The 20,376-nt window shown below is 42.3% G+C and overlaps 1 protein-coding gene across 2 annotated transcripts; it reads left to right on the top strand.

Moving 5' to 3' along the window:
• Positions 1-31: 31 nt before the first annotated feature.
• LOC115114625 (zinc finger and SCAN domain-containing protein 2-like) lies at positions 32-16,353 on the top strand. 2 transcript variants are annotated; one of them, XM_029643028.2, is made up of 4 exons: positions 32-460; positions 10,803-10,924; positions 11,068-11,182; positions 11,398-16,353. In XM_029643028.2, the coding sequence occupies exons 1-4, from the start codon at positions 250-252 to the stop codon at positions 12,537-12,539; spliced, it is 1,590 nt and encodes a 529-aa protein (XP_029498888.1). In that variant the 5' UTR covers positions 32-249; the 3' UTR covers positions 12,540-16,353. The 2 variants fall into 2 exon arrangements, with proteins under 2 accessions (XP_029498888.1, XP_029498889.1); XM_029643029.2 differs by having other exon boundaries at positions 398-484.
• Positions 16,354-20,376: the final 4,023 nt, after the last annotated feature.

The raw sequence follows: 20,376 nt of genomic DNA, 5'->3' as shown, positions 1-20,376 counted from the left end.
CTCATATTTACGGTAATAAATATTTACGTCACAAGTTGAACGGAAGTGCGATTGCGCACGTATCTCCCTTTTGAACATTGTTGGAATTGATCAACATCTATTGCTTCAATCGATCTCTTAACAAATGCCAAATTGGGCAAATAACATTTACCATAGTGTGAGAAATTGATATTAACGGATTGTTTATTGCACATTGGCTCGAGATTTGTAGGCTATTTACTTAATCACAGAGAATATTGGCTGAACAAGATGGCCAGCTGCAATTTTCAGGCGCAGTTGGTCTCCTTCATGGAGGTTTTAGCTAAAGCAGCTGTAGCAGAAATAAACCAACGTGTAGATGATAGCTGTGCTGTTATACGTTTGGAAATGACCCAAAGCCAGCGAGATATTGGCATACTGAAAAGGAAGTGTCAAGTGATGGAGAGCGAGCTGAAGAAAACACAACGAGTCAGGAGAAAAGGTAGTTGATGACGTCTTATTCATGGTAATTTGATTGCTTGCACATTCAATAGACCAGGGATGGGCAACTAGCGGGGTCTCAATTTACTGTTGAAGAGTTAGAATAGTAGAATACACAAGGTGAAATTGAGTTGTGCATCAGCAGTTATCGTATGTCAGTCACTGACAGTCACTCAATCAGCCCATGTCAGCTAACATTTTTTTAGACTGGTAAATTAGTCTAGCCAGCAACTTAGAAAAGAAGATTGCAGTTTTGAAACTGCAGTAAAAGTGCAGTAACTGCTGTCAACTGTGGTATTTTGTGTGCAGTAATTGCAGAATAACTGCAGTTGAACTGCAAAATTACTGCAGTAAAAAAAAAGTGCTATTTTGTTCACAACTGCAGCATACTGCAGTTATACCGCATTCTAACTACAGTTATACTGCACTCTGACTGCAATCTTTTTCCATAAGAGCCTGAATAAACTTGTAGTAATCATGGTTGAATTACCGATGGAATCTGCATTGATTTTGTTCGTCACTCTCGCTCATATATCATATTAAAAACGCCAAACATTTCTCTCCACCCTATGGCAAAAAAAATGCAATTTTTTATTTATTTAACCTTCATTTAACCAGGTAGGCTATTTACAAATGCGACCTGGCCAAGATAAAGCAAAGCAGTGCGACACAAACAACAACACAGAGTTACACATGGAATAAACAAACATACAGTCAATAATACAATAGAAAAATATATATATACAGTGTGTGCAAATGAGGTAGGATAAGGGACGTAAAGGCAAGAAATAGGCCAGGGTGGCAAAAATAATTACAACATAGCAATTAAACACCGGAGTGATAGATGTGCAGAAGATGAGTGTGCAAGTAGAGATACTGGGGTGCAAAGGAGCAAAATAAATAACAGTTTGGGGATGAGGTAGTTGGAATGGTCTATTTACAGATGGGCTATGTGCATGTGCAGTGATGTTTGAGCTGCTCTGACAGCTGGTGCTTAAAGTTATTGAGGGAGATATGAGTTTCCAGCTTCAGTGATTTTTGCAGTTCGTTCCAGTCATTGGCAGCAGAGAACTGAAAGGAAAGGCAGCTAAAGTAGGAATTGGCTTTGGGGGTGACCAGTGAAACATACCTGCTGGAGCGCATGCTACAAGTGGGTGCTGCTATGGTGACCAGTGAGCTGAGATAAGGTGGGGCTTTACCTAGCAAAGACTTATAGATGACCTGGAGCCAGTGAGTTTGGTGACGAGTATGAAGCGAGGGCCAGCCAACGAGAGCGTACAGGTCGCAGTAATGGGTAGTATATGGGCTTTGGTGACAAAACGATGCCACTGTGATAGACTGCATCCAATTTGCTGAGTAGAGTGTTGGAGGCTATTTTGTAAATGACATCGCCGAAGTCGAGGATCGGTAGGATGGTCAGTTTTACAAGGGTATGTTTGGCAGCATGAGTGAAGGATGCTTTGTTGCGAAATAGGAAGCCAATTCCAAATTTTATTTTGGATTGGAGATCCTTAATGTGAGTCTGGAAGGAGAGTTTACAGTCTAACCAGACACCTAGGTATTTGTAGTTGTACACATATTCAGTCAGAACCGTCCATCAGAACCGTCCAGAGTAGTGATACTGGACGGGGGGCAGGTTTAGGCAGCGATCGGTTGAAGAGCATGGAGGCCACGGGAGGAGAGTTGTGTGGCATTGAAGCTCGTCTGGAGGTTAGTTAACACAGTGTCCAAAGAAGGGCCAGAAGTATACAGAATGGTGTCATCTGCGTAGAGGTGGATCAGGGAATCACCAGTAGCAAGAGTGACATCGTTGATTTGTACAGAGAAGAGAGTTGGCCCGAGAATTGAACCCTGTGGCACTCCCATAGAGACTGCCAGAGGTCCGGACAACAGGCCCTCCGATTTGACACATTGAACTCTGTCTGAGAAGTAGTTGGTGAACTAGGCGAGGCAGTCATTTGAGAAACCAAGGCTGCTGAGTCTGCCGATAAGAATGTGGTGATTGACAGAGTCGAAAGCCTTGGCCAGGTTGATGAATACAGCTGCACAGTACTGTCTCTTATCGATGGCGGTTATAATATTATTTAGGACCTTGTGTGGCTGAGGTGCACCCATGACCAGCTCGGAAACCAGATTGCATAGCGGAGAAGTTACGGTGGGATTCGAAATGGTCGGTGATCTGTTTGTTAAATTTGGCTTTCGAAGACCTTAGAAAGGCATGGTAGGATAGATATAGGTCTATAGCAGTTTGGTTCTAGAGTGTCACCCCCTTTGATGAGGGGGATGACCGCGGCAACTTTTCAATCTTTGGGGATCTCAGACAATACGAAAGAGAGGTTGAACAGGCTAGTAATAGGGGTGGCAGGAATTTCGGCAGATAATTTTAGAAAGAGAGGGTCCAGATTGTCTAGCCCGGCTGATTTGTAGGGATCCAGATTTTGCAGCTCTCTCAGAACATCAGCTATCTGGATTTGGGTGAAGGAGAAATGGGGGAGGCTTGGGCAAGTTGCTGTGGGAGGTGCAGGGCTGTTGACTGGGTTAGGGGTAGCCGGGTGGAAAGCATGGCCAGCAGTAGAAAAATGCTTGTTGAAATTCTCAATTATCGTGGATTTATCGGTGGTGACAGTGTTTCCTAGCCTCAGTGCAGTGGGCAGCTGGGAGGAGGTGCTCTTATTCTCCATGGACTTTACAGTGTCCCAGAACTTTTTGGAGTTTGTGCTACAGGATGCAAATTTCTGTTTGAAAAAGCTAGCCTTTGCTTTCCTAACTGCGTGTGTATATTGGTTCCTAACTTTCCTGAAAAGTTGCATATCGCGGGGGCTATTCAATGCTAATGTAGTACGCCACAGGATGTTTTTGTGCTGGTCAAGGGCAGTCAGGTCTGGAGTGAACCAAGGGCTATATCTGTTCCTGGTTCTACATTTTTTGAAAGTGGCATGCTTATTTAAGATGGTGAGGAAACCACTTTCAAAGAATAACCAGGCATCCTCTACTGACGGAATGAGGTAGAGGATGCTAACTGCATGTGTGGATGTGGATACGCAGACCCACCAGCCACTGCAGCCCCTCATTATGAGTTCAGAGTTTTTGTATCCCCCACCACAACAAAGGTACCCATCCCTGCAATAGATGGAAATGTTAAATATTGTGGTCTATTCACGAAGCTGTCTGCCACCTGAGGTGCATTTATGTAGCGAGATACCTGCCAAAAGGTTGAACGTACGTATCATTAAGATCATAATAAAATCAATATGTAAATTGTTAGTATCGTAAGAAAATTCATGCCTGAAACATAATGCATAGCACTAACATTTTAGGCTTGAACAAATGTTGTGATGCAAAAATACTAGCAAAATGCATAGCACTCAGAATTAAAAGGATTTTACCAGGTATTGTTCATCCTGATCAGACAGGTTTTTTACATGGACGATACATTGGAGATAATATACGACAACTACTAGAAATAATAGAACATCATGAAACATATAAGAAGCCAGGAATGTAGCATATTATAGCAGATTTTGAAAAGGCATTTGATAAAGTAAGGCAGGATTTTATTTATAAATGCCTGAATTTTTTCAATTTCGGTAATTCTCTTATACACTGCTCAAAAAAACAAAGGGAACACTAAAATAACACATCCTAGATCTGAATGAATGAAATATTCGTATTAAATACTTTTTTCTTTACATAGTTGAATGTGCTGACAACAAAATCACACAAAAATTTTCAATGGAAATCAAATTTATCAACCCATGGAGGTCTGGATTTGGAGTCACACTCAAAATTAAAGTGGAAAACCACACTACAGGCTGATCCACCTTTGATGCAATGTCCTTAAAACAAGTCAAAATGAGGCTCAGTAGTGTGTGTGGCCTCCACGTGCCTGTATGACCTCCCTACAACGCCTGGGCATGCTCCTGATGAGTTGGCGGATGGTCTCCTGAGGGATCTCCTCCCAGACCTGGACTAAAGCATCCGCCAACTCCTGGACAGTCCGTGGTGCAACGTGGCGTTGGTGGATGGAGTGAGACATTATGTCCCAGATGTGCTCAATTGGATTCAGGTCTGGGGAACGGGCGGGCCAGTCCATAGCATCAATGCCTTCCTCTTGCAGGAACTGCTGACACACTCCAGCCACATGAGGTCTAGCATTGTCTTGCATTAGGAGGAACCCAGGGCCAACCGCACCAGCATATGGTCTCACAATGGGTCTGAGGATCTCATCTCGGTACCTAATGGCAGTCAGGCTACCTCTGGCGAGCACATGGAGGGCTGTGCGGCCCCCCAAAGAAATGCCACCCCACACCATGACTGACCCACCGCCAAACCAGTCATGTTGGAGGATGTTGCAGGCAGCAGAACGTTCTCCACGGCGTCTCCAGACTCTGTCACGTCTGTCACATGTGCTCAGTGTGAACCTGCTTTCATCTGTGAAGAGCACAGGGTGCCAGTGGCGAATTTGCCAATCTTGGTGTTCTCTGGCAAATGCCAAACGTCCTGCACGGTGTTGGGCTGTAAGCACAACCCCCACCTCTGGAAGTTGGGCCCTCCTCATGGAGTCTGTTTCTGACCGTTTGAGCAGACACATGCACATTTGTGGCCTGCTGGAGGTCATTTTTCAGGGCTTTGGCAGTGCTCCTCCTTGCACAAATGCGGAGGTAGCGGTACTGCTGCTGGGTTGTTGCCCTCCTACGGCCTCCTCCACGTCTCCGGATGTACTGGCCTGTCTCCTGGTAGTGCCTCCATGCTCTGGACACTACACTGACAGACACCGCAAACCTTCTTGCCACAGCTCCATTGATGTGCCATCCTGCATGAGCTGCACTACCTGAGCCACTTGAGTGGGTTGTAGACTCATTCTCATGCTACCACTACAGTGAAAGCACCGACAGCATTCAAAAGTGACCAAAACATCAGCCAGGAAGCATAGGAACTGAGAAGTGATCTGTGGTCACCACCTGCAGAACCACTCCTTTATTGGGGGTGTCTTGCTAATTGCCTATTTCCACCTGTTGTCTATTCCATTTGCACAACAGCATGTGAAATGTATTGTCAATCAGTGTTGCTTCCTGTGGACAGTTTGATTTCACAGAAGTGTGATTGACTTGGAGTTACATAGTGTTGTTTAAGTGTTCCCTTTATTTTTTTGAGCAGTGTAAATAAAATGGGTAAAAAATAATGTATAGCAACCCCAGGTGTAAAATAGTAAATAACGGCTCCTGCTCAGAGAGTTTTGAATTGTCAAGAGAAGTTAAACAAGGGTGTTCACTGTCACCATATCTATTCTTATGGCCATCAAAATGCTAGCTATTAAAATCAGATCTAATAACAATATTAGAGGATTAGAAATCCAAGGCTTAAAAACAAAGGTGTCCATGTATGCCGATGACTCAAGTCAAGTCTTATGTTAAGTCCGCAAGCTAGATCCCTGCAATGTCTCATTAAAATCTAGATAACTTTTCTGTACTCTCTGGACTAAAACCTATTGGACCCTTAAAAAATACAACTTTTACATTACCCTGCAGCTTACCTATAAAATGGGCTGATGGTGAAGTAGACATACTCGTGTATTCATATCACAAAATATATAAATAAGCTCTCCACAGTGAATTTCAATAGAAAACTTGTAAAAATAGACAAGATCCTGCAACCATGGAGAGGTAAATACTTGTCTATATATGGAAAAATTGGCCTGATTAACTCCTTAATCATATCTCAGTTTACTCACTTACTTTTGGCGCTGCCTAGTCCTGATGATTCGTTTTTCAAATCATATGAGCAAAAAACATTTTTCAAAGTATCTGTCTTTTTCAAACAAGCATTGCAAAGCTGGCTACAATTTCACTTTCATCCCCCTGAAAAGATAGAACAAATATTACTACAAATATTATGGCTGAATTAAATGTGCTGGTTGATAAAATACCTGTATTTATGGGAAAGATGTTTGAAAGGGGTATTTTGTTCTTAAATGATATTGTAAATTGTAATGGTAGAGTTATGTCCTTCATGGAGTTATCAGAATTGTACGGGAAGGTCTGCTCAATCCAAGAGTACAACCAATTGATTACAGCATTGCCCCAAAAATGGAGGAGGCGGGTGGCAGCGGGAGGAGGAAGGGAAATGGTCTGTCTGCCTAATATAAAGGATCAAAACTAGCGGAGGAATAAAAATAGCATAAATAGGAAAGTATACCAGTTTCTTTTGAGGACCAGGATGTTGACAACTGTGCCATACAGATTGCAAAATAGTTAGGAAGAGATTTTTGATGTACCGATTCCATGGTACAGGGTGTATGAGTTGATATATAAAATAACGCAAGATTCAAAACTTTGTGCTTTTCAGCTAAAATTATTACATAGAATTCTTGCCAACAACAAAATGTTGAATATTTGGGTCATAAAATCATCGAAGCTCTGCAGATTTTGTTGTGAGGACACAGAATCAATAGACCATTTATTTTGGTATTGCCCTCAGGTAGCCTGTTTCTGGTCTCAGGTTCAGGAATGGCTGAAAATGCATAGCATTGATCTACAATTGATCCTAGAAATAGTACTGTTAGGCGATTTGGAGAGACCGGGTCAGTCAATTAATAATATACTAATACTCTTAGTAAAAGTATTTATCTTCAACACGCAATCTGTAGATTCTATTCGATTAGATAGATTGAAATTGTACGTTAAACATCATAGCATAGTTGAAAGATATGTGATGCGTAGAAACACGAAGTGGGTGGCCAGCAGAGATAGATGGGATGGGCTGAGGGTTGGGATGGGATGGGCTGAGGGAAGCTGAGGGTGACCAGCAGAGATAGATGGGATGGGCTGAGGGTTGGTATGTGGAATTGGAGACAAGTGGGAGTGGAGTTGCTATGTGAGAGAGAGGATGATGGTCAAAAGATAAAGGGGGAAAAAAGTCCAAAATAAAACATAATAAAAGTACATTTGAATGACACTAAGTGGCAGTGTTTTTACAACTAATGTCGGGTTTGCCTGAGGCTGATGCCTTGTAGGTGTTTGTACACATGCATATACACACACTCTCATTCAAATAAACACATACAAGAACACACACATACATGTAATAGTGCCAGACATGCACACAAACATATACATTTGGCATTGATGTTATGATTTCAGTTGTCCTTGATGTCCTTTGTTTTAAATGTATCATTTTGTTTTATTTCTATTGCATTGTTGTTTGCTGTTCTCTTCTGTCTTTTCCTTTTTTCTCTTTAGTTCATTATCTTGGTTGTTGGTGCATTGGGGGGTTCTTGGGGGTGTGGAATGAAATTCATTTTTCATTTTTTCTTCCGGGGGGAGGGGGCTGTGGGAGGGGTCTTGAATGGTTGAGGGACAGCTATTGGGGAACTGTGGGGGGGGGGTGATCTTGGAGGGTTCGGGTTTCACAAGATTGTGATCATGAAAAAGGAAACTATGACATATATTTTATATCACTATCATGCACACGCACCCTCATAAGGATGGCTCTGTTGCGGAAAGACTGATACATGTTTGATAGTAGTAGTAGACACCCTCACACATAAGGATGGCTCTGTTGCGGAAAGACTGATACATGTTTGATAGTAGTAGTAGACACCCTCACACATAAGGATGGCTCTGTGGGGAAAGACTGATACATGTTTGATAGTAGTAGTAGACACCCTCACACATAAGGATGGCTCTGTTGCGGAAAGACTGATACATGTTTGATAGTAGTAGTAGACACCCTCACACATAAGGATGGCTCTGTTGCGGAAAGACTGATACATGTTTGATAGTAGTAGTAGACACCCTCACACATAAGGATGGCTCTGTTGCGGAAAGACTGATACATGTTTGATAGTAGTAGTAGACACCCTCACACATAAGGATGGCTCTGTGGGGGAAAGACTGATACATGTTTGATAGTAGTAGTAGACACCCTCACACATAAGGATGGCTCTGTTGCGGAAAGACTGATACATGTTTGATAGTAGTAGTAGACACCCTCACACATAAGGATGGCTCTGTTGCGGAAAGACTGATACATGTTTGATAATGTCTTGATGCTGTATTGTTTGTCCTTCATGTTCTAATACTTTAATGTTACCCCTTCCTTGTGTTTTTTGTAATAAATAAAAATAAAATCTTGTGTTGCAATGCTGATGTACAATAATACCTTTCAGCATTTTGGCAGTTTCATCTCACCAACAAATAAACATACAAACGGCTTGTGAGGAGTGCTTCGTGAACAAGCACAACACAGTATTTTTTAAAACCCAGTTAAAAGTCTCCATTCTCTTTTACTCCTCAGTTGTGTTTACTTCACATTTAGGTAGCTAATGTAATGGATTTGTTTGCCAGCGCTAGTTTAGATAGCACTAGCTGTATTATGACGTTTCAGTTCGCTAGGTGTATACAGTGGGGCAAAAAAGTATTTAGTCAGCCACCAATTGTGCAAGTTCTCCCACTTAAAAAGATGAGAGAGATGCCATTAATACAGGTAATACATTTTCATCATAGGTACACTTCAACTATGACAGACAAAATGAGAAAAAAAATCCAGAAAATCACATTGTAGGATTTTTCATAAATTTATTTGCAAATTATGGTGGAAAATAAGTATTTGGTCACCTACAAACAAGCAAGATTTCTGGTTCTCACAGACCTGTAACTTCTTCTTTAAGAGGCTGCTTTGTCCTCCACTCGTTACCTGTATTAATGGCACCTGTTTGAACTTGTTATCAGTATAAAAGAGACCTGTCCTCAACCTCAAACAGTCACACTCCAAACTCCACTATGGCCAAGACCAAAGAGCTGTCAAAGGACACCAGAAACAAAATAGTAGACCTGCACCAGGCTGGGAAGACTGAATCTGCAATAGGTAAGCACACTGATAATCTCCCTTGATCTGGGGCTCCACGCAAGAGCTCACCACGTGGGGTCAATATGATCACAAGAACGGTGAGCAAAAATCCAAGAACCACACTGGGGGAACAAGTGAATGACCTGCAGAGAGCTGGGACCAAAGTAACAAAGCCTACCATCAGCAACACACTACGCCGCCAGGGACTCAAATCCTGCAGTGCCAGACGTGTCCCCCTGCTTAAGCCAGTACATGTCCAGGCCCGTCTGAAAATCTTTGGAGGGAGTTGAAAGTCCGTGTTGCCCAGCAACAGCCCCAAACATCACTGCTCTAGAGGAGATCTGCATGGAGGAATGGGCCAAAATACCAGCAACAGTGAGTGAAAACCTTGTGAAGACTTACAGAAAACATTTGACCGCTGTCATTGCCAACAAATGGTATATAACAAAGTATTGAGATAAACTTTTGTTATTTACCAAATACTTATTTTCCACCATCATTTGCAAATAAATTCATTAAAAATCCTACAATGTGATATTCTGGATTTTTTTTTCTAATTTTGTCAGTCATAGTTGAAGTGTACCTATGATGAAAATTACAGGCCTCTCTCATCTTTTTAAGTGGGTGAACTTGTACAATTGGTGGCTGACTAAATACTTTTTGCCCCACTATATCTACAGCATGGGTATACCTCTGGCTGACGTTGACATCTCCATGCATGCACCCTATCAAAATATGACTAATTCAATATTGCACCATCCCATTCTCTGGGTTCTGTCTGCAATCATAACATTTTGTATATACCAGGAATAATGAATCATAACCATTAGTTGTGAGGCCGTTGGTAAAATTGAATAAAGGCAGAGTCAGGCGCAGGACACAGTTCTGAGTAATAATCCACAATTTACTCAATAAATGGTAAGATTCCAACAAGGAACATATACAATAAACTAAAGCACAAACAACGAGAACCCACATGACAAACAATAACGCAACAAAACAGAGAAGGGAATCAGAGGGTTAAATAATGAACATAATTAATGGAATGGAAACCAGGTGTGTAAATAATCAAGACAAAACGAAAATGAAACATGGATCGGTGGTGTCTAGCAAGGTGAGGATGTGTTGTAGCTGAGGCGGTGTGTGAAAACAATCGGGTGCAACTTTGCTAAACTGTGCATAGTAAGTGTATCTTTCGTAGTTGAAAGATTCTTTCTCGCTTATAAAAGTTATGTTCTGAAGGTTTCCAAAACCGTATGGCAAGTGAGGCATATTTGCGTAGACAGTGTGTTGGGATTAAACAGCGCATCGGAATTGTAGTTCATATGGAGCCAGCTGTGGTTCGTCCCATCAGCTGAGAACCCAAAAGGGGGATTGGCTGTAAACTGGCTATGCCCCCTTGGGTTCTTGAGAGCTATTTGATTGCACCATGGAACAACTGGGGACAAAAATGTGTGATTATCCCTGATATTTCATTGAAAACAATTATTTTCCAGGTTTTTACCCCATGGCATCAGAGAGATCTTCATATCCAGTCAAGATTGTTTTGAACAGGCAGAGGAGTAGCTCACAGTGCAGAGATGAAGAGCTGGCTGTTGAAGAAGACTCTCAACCCCAGGTGTGATACATCACATTTTACATCTATGATCAATTCTGATATTGGATTATCAAGAGATTTTATTGCTTTTGTGTGATTCATGAGTATGAAAAGGGTTAGATATGCTGTGTGTCCAGAGTAATAACCTCAGCCCCCTGTTATAGCCTACAGATGTGGAGCAGAGAGTGGAGACTGAACCCATACTGATCAAAGATGAGGAGACAGCAGAGGATGTGTGGAAGACTGACCCTCAGGAAGAGCTCAGGATCACTGGAGAGGGTGGGTGTGACCATAAGGGGTACGGCTCAGTCTGTCAATGGAAGACTGTGTGGGTGTGGTGGTATGCACGTTCCAAATCGCTGCATTGGGGTTGGGTGTTTCGTGTTCTGGCATATGTAGCGCATGGACACACAGTCAGTTCAAAAGCAGTCATGTTTTGCAACTGTTATGGGTCTTTTGTAATGTTTAATTGATGTTGATCCCCAAATCATTAGAGTCTGGTTCCAAGCCTGGGAAACCACCATCCTTTGAGCAACGGCACTGTGATGAGGACTTCATCACACAACCCAATATATCTCCCAGAGACTCCGTGGAACATTACCCCAATTCTGATCGTCCAGAGGAACCAGGAACACCCCGGCTCGCATCTACAGAGGTGTTCAGTACAGAGCAGCACCGGCCAGACGAGGACGACGACTCATTAGACCTAGTGATGGTGAAGGATGAGAAAGAGGAGGAGTTAGATCAGACCACGGTCCTGACAGGATCTGACCAGTTTGTTATGGATGAGTCTGATGGGCAGCTGTGGACCTCTGTGGGTCCAGGCAGAGACACTGACCCTGATGGCCACCCAGATTTCTCCTTTCATTCCACAGAAGAGTACTCTCAGAATATCTCAATGGTCCCATCTCATAGTGGGCTGCCATCTGTTCCTACTATGACAGATGAAGTAGGGCCATCGCTTCACTCTTCTATATGGAAACCACATGCTAACATGTTCAGTGCAGCAAAACACATGACAAGACGTGTCAGGACATTGGCTGATGAGACTAGACAACAGATGCCAGAGGGACAGAGCAGTGAGATGCTGAACTCAAGTAATGAAGGAAATAGTTTAGCTCTACAGCCAAGGCAGCATCAATACAGGGCTTCAGAAGCAACAGTGAGATTGAGTGAGTGCATGACAGGGTCAAACATGGCCACCACCTCCACCTTCTCTGGATACAGCCTGAGTCACAGTAGTTTTAACATGGTGAAGAGAATGAGGACTCAGTGGAGATCAGGCAGCACCACCGAGAGGCGTTTCAGCTGCACCTTCTGTGGTAAGAGCTTCCAGCGTTTCAGCGAGCTCAAAGTACACCTCCGGAGTCACACCGGAGAGAAACCGTACACCTGCGAACAGTGTGGCAGGAGTTTTACCCAGCAGTGCAACTTGATCAGACATGCTCTGGTCCACACCGGGGAGAAGCCCTACAAGTGCACACAGTGTGGGAAATGCTTCACCCAGCGCTCCAAAATGAAGTCACATCAAAGAACTCACATAGGAGAGAGTCCAGTGTCTCAATACGGGGCACCCACATACCCTGGGGATCCACACACAAGTTTAATGTTGTCTCAGACTAGATGGAACAAATAGTTCATAATCATATCATTTTTCTTTAACACTTTCTATGTGAAAATGTGGTACAGAAAGTATTTTGAGACATGTTGATAAGCTTTTTCTTCCAATTGATTTGTGAAATGATTTTCATGTTTGACTCTTGTCTGCTCCTCGTTTTCATTTTAACAACTTATTTACAACTGGTAACAATGTGTATTTCTACCACAAAATCATAAAACCATATTATATTCAATCAAACTGATTTAATGAAAGAGTCAATCTGCGCTTTTAGATCAATAATACAGTGCCTTTGGAAAGTATTCAGACCCCTTGACTTTTTCCACATTTTGTTAGGTTACAGCCTTTTTCTAAAATTGATTAAATTAAAAAAGAAATCTCAGCAATCTACACAAAATACCCCATAATGACAAAGTGAAAACAGATTTTTAGATTTTGCAAAGTAAAATAAAAAATAAAAACAGATACCTTATTTTTATAAGTATTCAGACCTTTTTCTATGTTACTCGAAATTGAGCTCAAGTACATCCTGTTTCCATTGACTATCCTTGAGATGTTTCTACCACTTCATTGGATTTCACCTGTGGTAAATTCAATTGATTGGACATGATTTGGAAAGGCACACACCTGTCTATATGTCCACAGTGGACAGTGCATGCCAGTGCAATAACCAAGCCACAAGGTTGAAGGAATTGTCCGTAGAGCTCCGAGACAGGATTGTGTCGAGGCATATATCTGGGGAAGGGTACCAAAACATTTCTAAAGCATTGAAGGTCCCCAAGAACACACTGGCCTCCATCATTCTTAAATGGAAGAAGTTTGGAACCTCCAAGACTCTTCCTAGAGCTTGCCGCCCGGCCAAAGGGAGGTGACCAAGAACCCGATAGTCACTCAGAGTTCTAGAGTTCCTCTGTGGAGATGGGAGAACCTTCCAGAAGGACAACCATCTCTGCAGCACTCCACCAATCAGGCCTTTATGGTAGAGTGGCCAGACGGAAGCCACTCCTCAGTTAAAGGCACATGACAGCCCGCTTGGAGTTTGGCAAAAGGCATCTAAAGACTCTCAGACCATGAGAAACAAGATTCTCTCGTCTGATGGAACCAAGATTGAACTCTTTGGCCTGAATGCCAAGCGTGACATCTGGAGTAAACCTGGAACCATCCCTATGGTGAAGCATGGTGGTGGCAGCATGCCTTGGGGATGATTTTCAGCGACAGGGACTGGGAGACTAGTCAAGATCGAGGCAAAGATGAACGGAGCAAAGTACAGAGAGATCCTTGATGAAAACCTGCTCCAGAGCGCTCGGGACCTCAGACTGGGGTGAAGGGTCAACTTATATTAGGACAACGACCCTAAGCACACAGCCAAGACAACTAAGGAGAGGATTTGGGACAAGTCTCTGAATGTCTTTGAGTGGCCCAGCCAGAGCCCGATCTCTGGAGAGACCTGAAAATAGCTGTGATGCAACACTCCCCATCCAACCTGACCGAGCTTGAATGGATCTGCAGAGAAGAATGGGAGAAACCCCCCAAATACAGTTGTGCCAAGCTTGTAGCGGCATACCCAAGACGACTCGAGGCTGTAATCACTGCCAAAGGTGCTTCAACAAAGTACTGAGTAAAGGATCTGAGACCTTATGTAAATGTCATATTTCAGTTTTTATATTTGATAAATTAGCTACAATTTCTAAAACTGTTTTTGCTTTGTCATTTTGGGGTATTGTGTGTAGATTGATGAGGGGAAAAACGATTTAATACATTTTAGAACAAGGCTGTAACGTAACAAAATGTGGAAAAAGTCAAATGGTCTGAATACTTTCCAAAGGCACTCTATATAGGAGCCATTTAGAATGTGTTGTCTAGTTAGTATTTGACTATCTGGGATGTCACTTCTTGCCACAAGGGACAGTCATATCAGGTCAAGTTAATAACTAAATTAATTTGGATTTTCTGAGTTATATTTTGAAGTTACTATGCTGCCTTAAAATGCCTTATGTAGTCTCAAAACTAGGCAATAAAATATTTATTTCAGTCAAATAGGCTATACATGTTCATACAACTTTACATTTTACATCTGGAAACTACACTTTTACTGTGAACATTGTCTAAACTGACACCACTGATCATCTTAATCGAGGCTCATTACATATTGTAGATGGCTAAATAGATTAGAGAAATAGATTGATATGATTGGTAGTTTGTATGATTTACTGGTTCAATGATTTGTCAATCAGCAGAGGCGGAGATAATTAGGGAGATGTATAGAGAGAACGCAAGAGAGAAAGAGAGAGTAGGAAGTCAACAGGGGAAGATTAGGTGTTTCTTGCATTATCACTTGCTGCTGCTTGGTTGTGCTGGTGCAGAGTGAAGGTAGGAACAGTCTTAACTCTCTTTCTTATTCTTTGTTTTTACCTCAGTCACCCCGGAACTTGTGAGGAGTAACAATGACAGTGTGTTAGGGGTGGGATGGTCCGGGGTCAGGGGTATAAAGCGGTGGGGTCAGGCTCAGAGGCTTCATGTTCTACAACAGGCCTGTAGTCAAGATAACATCAAATTCAATTGACTTCCACTGTAGTGAGAGGGCCAAAATGTCAGCAGGAGGAGAGGGCCTCTATCAGTCACAGAGAACAGCCAGAGCCGTGGTTAGGGGTGTCGGGGTGTCCATCAGCATACTCATACACATTTTGATACATATTGTGAATGGAGTTTTATAGTTACGAGGTGACATCTCGCTCCTTGCATACCTTCAAAAATGATTCGGCAATCATCATTTTTTCAAAAGTGTTTTGACCATAATCTTAAACAATAAATGACGTTTGACTAAATAAAAATCCACCGCTGTCGAACCTTTTAAAATGTCTTTAGAAATGTCTCCTATGTTTCCATTACACGTCACAATGTTGCGACATTGCTTTTGTCGAATAAACCTGGGTCAATGGAATCCTGTCTATTGTATACACACACAGACACACATGCAATCATAATTCACTTACTCTCACAAAGATACAGGCAACAGCCAAAGTAATGGAAACACTTGAGTAAATGAGGGACACAAAAGTATATTGAAAACAGGTGTGGTTCCTGTGTTAATTAAGCAATAAACAGCCCATCATGCCTAGGGTTATGTATAAAAATGCGGAACAGGACATTGTTTTGGCTACCATGGCTGTGCCCCATAGGATGACAATGACCTCATCCATAGGGCACAAATGGTCACGGAATGTTTGATGAGCATGAAGACGATGTAAACCATATGCCATGGCCGTCTCAGTCACCAGATCTCAACCCAATTATGGGAGATTCTGGAGCGGGGCCTGAGGCAGCCTTTTCCACCACTATCAATAAAAACAACAAATGATGGAATTTCTCAGGGAGGAATAGTGTTACATCCCTCCAATAGAGTTCAAGACTGCAGAATCTATGCCAAAGTGCATTGAAGCTGTTCTAGCTCGTAGTGGCTCAACGCCCTATTACAACACTTTATGTTGGTTCTTCCTTTATTTTGGCAGTTACCTGTATATCAGTACTACTGTACTGTTATGCATATTCTCTCGTGCAGCTCAATCAACACTACTTGCTCTCTTCTACACACTATCTAATATGCAATACTCTTTATATCTAATACCTTCACTTATATATGTACATGCCTTTAAAAACCAAAGAGAAGGACCTCAATGTAAATCAGCAATAATTCATGTATTATGCAATAGTTACTTGAAATATACAATGAAATTCAGTTTATTTGAAGGTTCTATGAAACTAGTTTTGTTTCCCAACTGTGTGTCAAATAAGTTATATCCCCTTTCAATCCTTTAATAAATACCATACCACAGTTTCAGAATGGTTTCATTAGGCTGTGGAGATGACGCCTATGTTCAATCGTTCATGAAGGCATCATTAGACTCATAAGGAACCATTACTTTTTTTAAATGGTTGAAGTGTTTTTGTATTTTACCACAGTGTGTTGTGCATTATCAATGCATATTGCCTTTTATACATTGATAACCATATGAGCCACTGCATTACACTCTCCCCTGCATGTAGCCATATATATTTACTAAAAATAGACTGTCCAAAGTCTTTAAGGTCTTCTCTTTTTAGTCAATAGATATAGCTGGGTTCTTACTAGAGGGAGTACAGCTACAACCGGAAGTGACTTTTTCCTAACAGGTTAGGAGAACTTACACAGCAGGTTAGGATAATTAACGTGGCAGGTTAGGACACTTAGGTTAAGGTTGGGAAAAGGGTTAGGGTTAGCAAAAATGCTCTCCTAACCTGCTATGAAAAGTAACTTCCTGTCGGTCCTACATCTAGTCACAGCCGTTTGTAAGATGACAAATGACATAAAAGGAATCATACTGCCATCTTGTGGCCGATTGGCCTAGAAAACACCCTGATATTTGCCTTGCCAGTGCTAAACTCTGACAAATTTGAAGGGCTGTTGCAGTCTCATATTTACGCTAACAAATACTTACCTCACCAGTTAAACAGAAGTGCAATTAAGAGGATGAGTGGGGTCAGACGAGATTGGGATCTCCCAATGCAGAAAAGTGGGGAGGCTGTTGCAGTGAGAGATCTGGAGAAGGCAGAAATGTTAGCTCAGGCATTTATGAAGGTACACAGCTCAAGTAATCTGACAGAATAGGGGCAGCGGAGAACATCCTGGGGTCCTGGAACAGAGAGAAGTGGTGGAGGATGCATTGAATGCTCCTTTTACCTTGGCTGAGATTAAGAGAGTTATAGCTAAAGCTGGGGTAGGATCTCATGGGAAGGATGAGATGTTTTACATCATGATGGCTCATCTCAATGACACTGCAATGGGGAAAGTATTGGGCTTTTACAATGAGGAAACTGCCTGACAGTTCGAAGCAAGCTTTAGTAGTGCCGACAAACCAGGGAAGAAAGACCCTACTAGTCCAAACTATAGGCCGATAGCATTGGCAATTCATACATGTAAACTTATGGAAAGGATATATAATGGCGCCGGAGGGGATGGCTGCCGTTTTACGGGCTCCTAACCAACTGTGATATTTTGTTTGTTTTATTGCGTGTTTTGTAACTTATTTTTTAAACTTTTTTCGTACATAATGTTGCAGCTACCGTCTCCTATGACCGAAAAGAGCTTCTGGACATCAGAACAGCAATTACTCACCTCAAACTGGACAAATATATTTTTTCTTTAGCGAGACCGATGCGACGTGCTCGCCTGAGGTAGAGTACCTCATGATAAGCTGTAGACCACACTGTAGACCACACTATCTATCAAGAGAGTTCTCATCTATATTATTTATAGCCGTCTATTTACCACCACAAAGCACTCAACGAGCTGTTTAAGGCCACAGGAAAATGCTCATCCAGAAGCGGTGCTCCTAGTGGCATGCATGTGTCATGACGTTGGCCTGGGGGGTAGGTTTATGACAGTCATAAATACCTCTTCCCCCCTTTTTCCTCTCTCTGCCCTACTGATGTTACATATTGCAAAAACATTTTCTAGCCGTTGAGTTAGCAACAGCAGATGCAACGAGGTTTAGGAAGGAACAGACAGAGTATCCCGTCTATCATCCAACGACGTTACTACAACGTATCCAATTGACAACCAGAGACATTCTTCAAAGGACTCGGTTTGGCAACACGGTCTTCCATCTACCACCAACCTACTGAAGCGCAGCTCAGAGTAAATATTTATTGCATTTTCCTTTTCCAAATGGGTGGTAATTTAGAATGCATAAGATACTGTATTTACGATAGCACAGCTTTTTCCCTTTGTTCCTCAGTCTCCCGCTCTTTCACTCAACCCAGCCCCTTTTCCTTTGTGTAACAAGCTGTCATATCTGTTCTGCCCGCTAGGGACGTTTTCCTTTATGACGTCATTTGTAATCAAGTTATGATTAATTGTGTGTATGTAAATTCTGTGTTATTAGTTAGGTATTTAGTAAATAAATCATTAAACCCAATTTTGTATTGCTGATTCAACTTGTTAGCCAGGGTTCTTGCAGATAACCAAGAATTTACAACTTTCAGATTATGAGACTGAAGTAAGATGACGATTGATATTGACTGCTATTGATGTAAAATATTACTAGGTCATTAAGAGTTTATTCGGAAGATAACAGCTCTATAAATATTATTTCGTGGTGCCCGACTCTCTAGTTAATTGCATTTACATGATTAGCTCAATCAGGTGATATTAATTACGGATAAATTATTTTATAGAATAGCATGTCTTATCAATTAATCCGGCATAGCCAAAGTCACGACACATGAGAGCACCATCTGTTCCAGACGACTATGTGATCACGCTCTCCATAGCCGATGTGAGCAAGACATTTAGCAGGTCAACATTCACAAAGCCACAGGGCCAGACAGATTACTAGAACGGGTACCCAAGCATGCGCGGACCAACTGGCAAGTGTCTTCACTGATATTTTCAACCTGTCCCTGGCCGAGTCTGTAATACCTACATGTTTCAAGCAGGCCACCATAGTCCCTGTGACCAAGGAAGCAAAGGTAACCTGCCTAAGTGATTACCACACCGTAGCACTCATGTCGGTAGTCATGAAGTGCTTTGAAAGGCTGTTCATGACTCACATCAACACCATCATCCTTGATATCCTAGACCCACTCCAATTTGCATGCCGCCCCAACAGATCTACACACGATGCAATCTCAATCACACTCCACACTGCCCTTTCCCACCTGGACAAAAGGAACACCTATGTGAGGATGCTGTTCATTGACTACTAGCTCACTGTTCAACACCATAGTGCCCTCAAAGCTCATCACAAAGCTAAGGACTCTAGGACTAAACACCTCCCTCTGCAACTGGATCCTGGACTTTCTTAAGGGCCCGCCCCCAGGTAGTAAAGGTAGGCAACAACACATCTGCCATGCTGATCCTCAACACTGGGGTCCCTCAAGGGTGTGTGCTTTGTCCCCTCCTGTACTCCCTGTTCACCCACGACGGAGTGGCCAAACACAACTCCAACACCATCATTAAGTTTGTTGACGACACAACAGTGGTAAGCCTGATAACCGACAATGATTAGACAGCCTATAGGGAGGAGGTCAGAGACCTGGCAGTGTGGTGCCAGGACAACAACCTCTCCCTCAATGTGAGCAAGACAAAGGAGCTGATCATGAACTACAGGAAAAGACGGGTCGAACAGGCCCCCATTAACATTGCCGGGGCTGTCGTGGAGCGGGTCGAGAGTTTCAAGTTCCTTGGTGTCCACATCACCAACAAACTATCATGGTCCAAACACACCAAGACAGTCACGAAGAGGGCACGACAACATCTTTTCCCCATCAGGAGACTGAAAAGATTTGGCATGGGTCTCCAGATCCTCAAAAGGTTCTACAGCTGCACCATAGAGATCATCCTGACCGGTTGCATCGCCGCCTGGTATGGCAACTGCTCGGCATCTGACCATAAGGCGCTACAGAGGGTAGCTATTTTTTATCTATGCATCTATTTATTTTTTATCTATGCATAGTCAATCTACCTACATGGACAAAATAACTTGACTAACCTTTCCCCCACACTTTGACTAGGTACCGGTACCCCCTGTATATAGCCTCGCTACTGTTATTTTTGTGTTACTTTTTATTTTTATTTTACTATTTTTACTTTAGTTTATTTAGTAAATATTTTCTTAACTCTTTCTTTAACTGCATTGTTGGTTAAGGGCTTGTAAGTAAGCATTTCATGGTAAGGTAATACCTGTTGTATTAGGAGCATTTGACAAATACAATTTGATTGATTTGATAACGGAAGGGCTGATGTTCTTCCTGGAGAGCAGAGGCCTAATGTCACCAGATCAAAGTGGGTTCAGGAAAGGAAGGGGAATGATGGATC

This window comes from Oncorhynchus nerka, linkage group LG9b (genome assembly GCF_034236695.1).
Source record: "Oncorhynchus nerka isolate Pitt River linkage group LG9b, Oner_Uvic_2.0, whole genome shotgun sequence".
Classification (NCBI taxonomy): Eukaryota; Metazoa; Chordata; class Actinopteri; order Salmoniformes; family Salmonidae; genus Oncorhynchus; species Oncorhynchus nerka.
The sequence above is the reverse complement of the archived record's forward strand: the minus strand, read 5'-3'. Positions and strand labels throughout refer to the sequence as shown.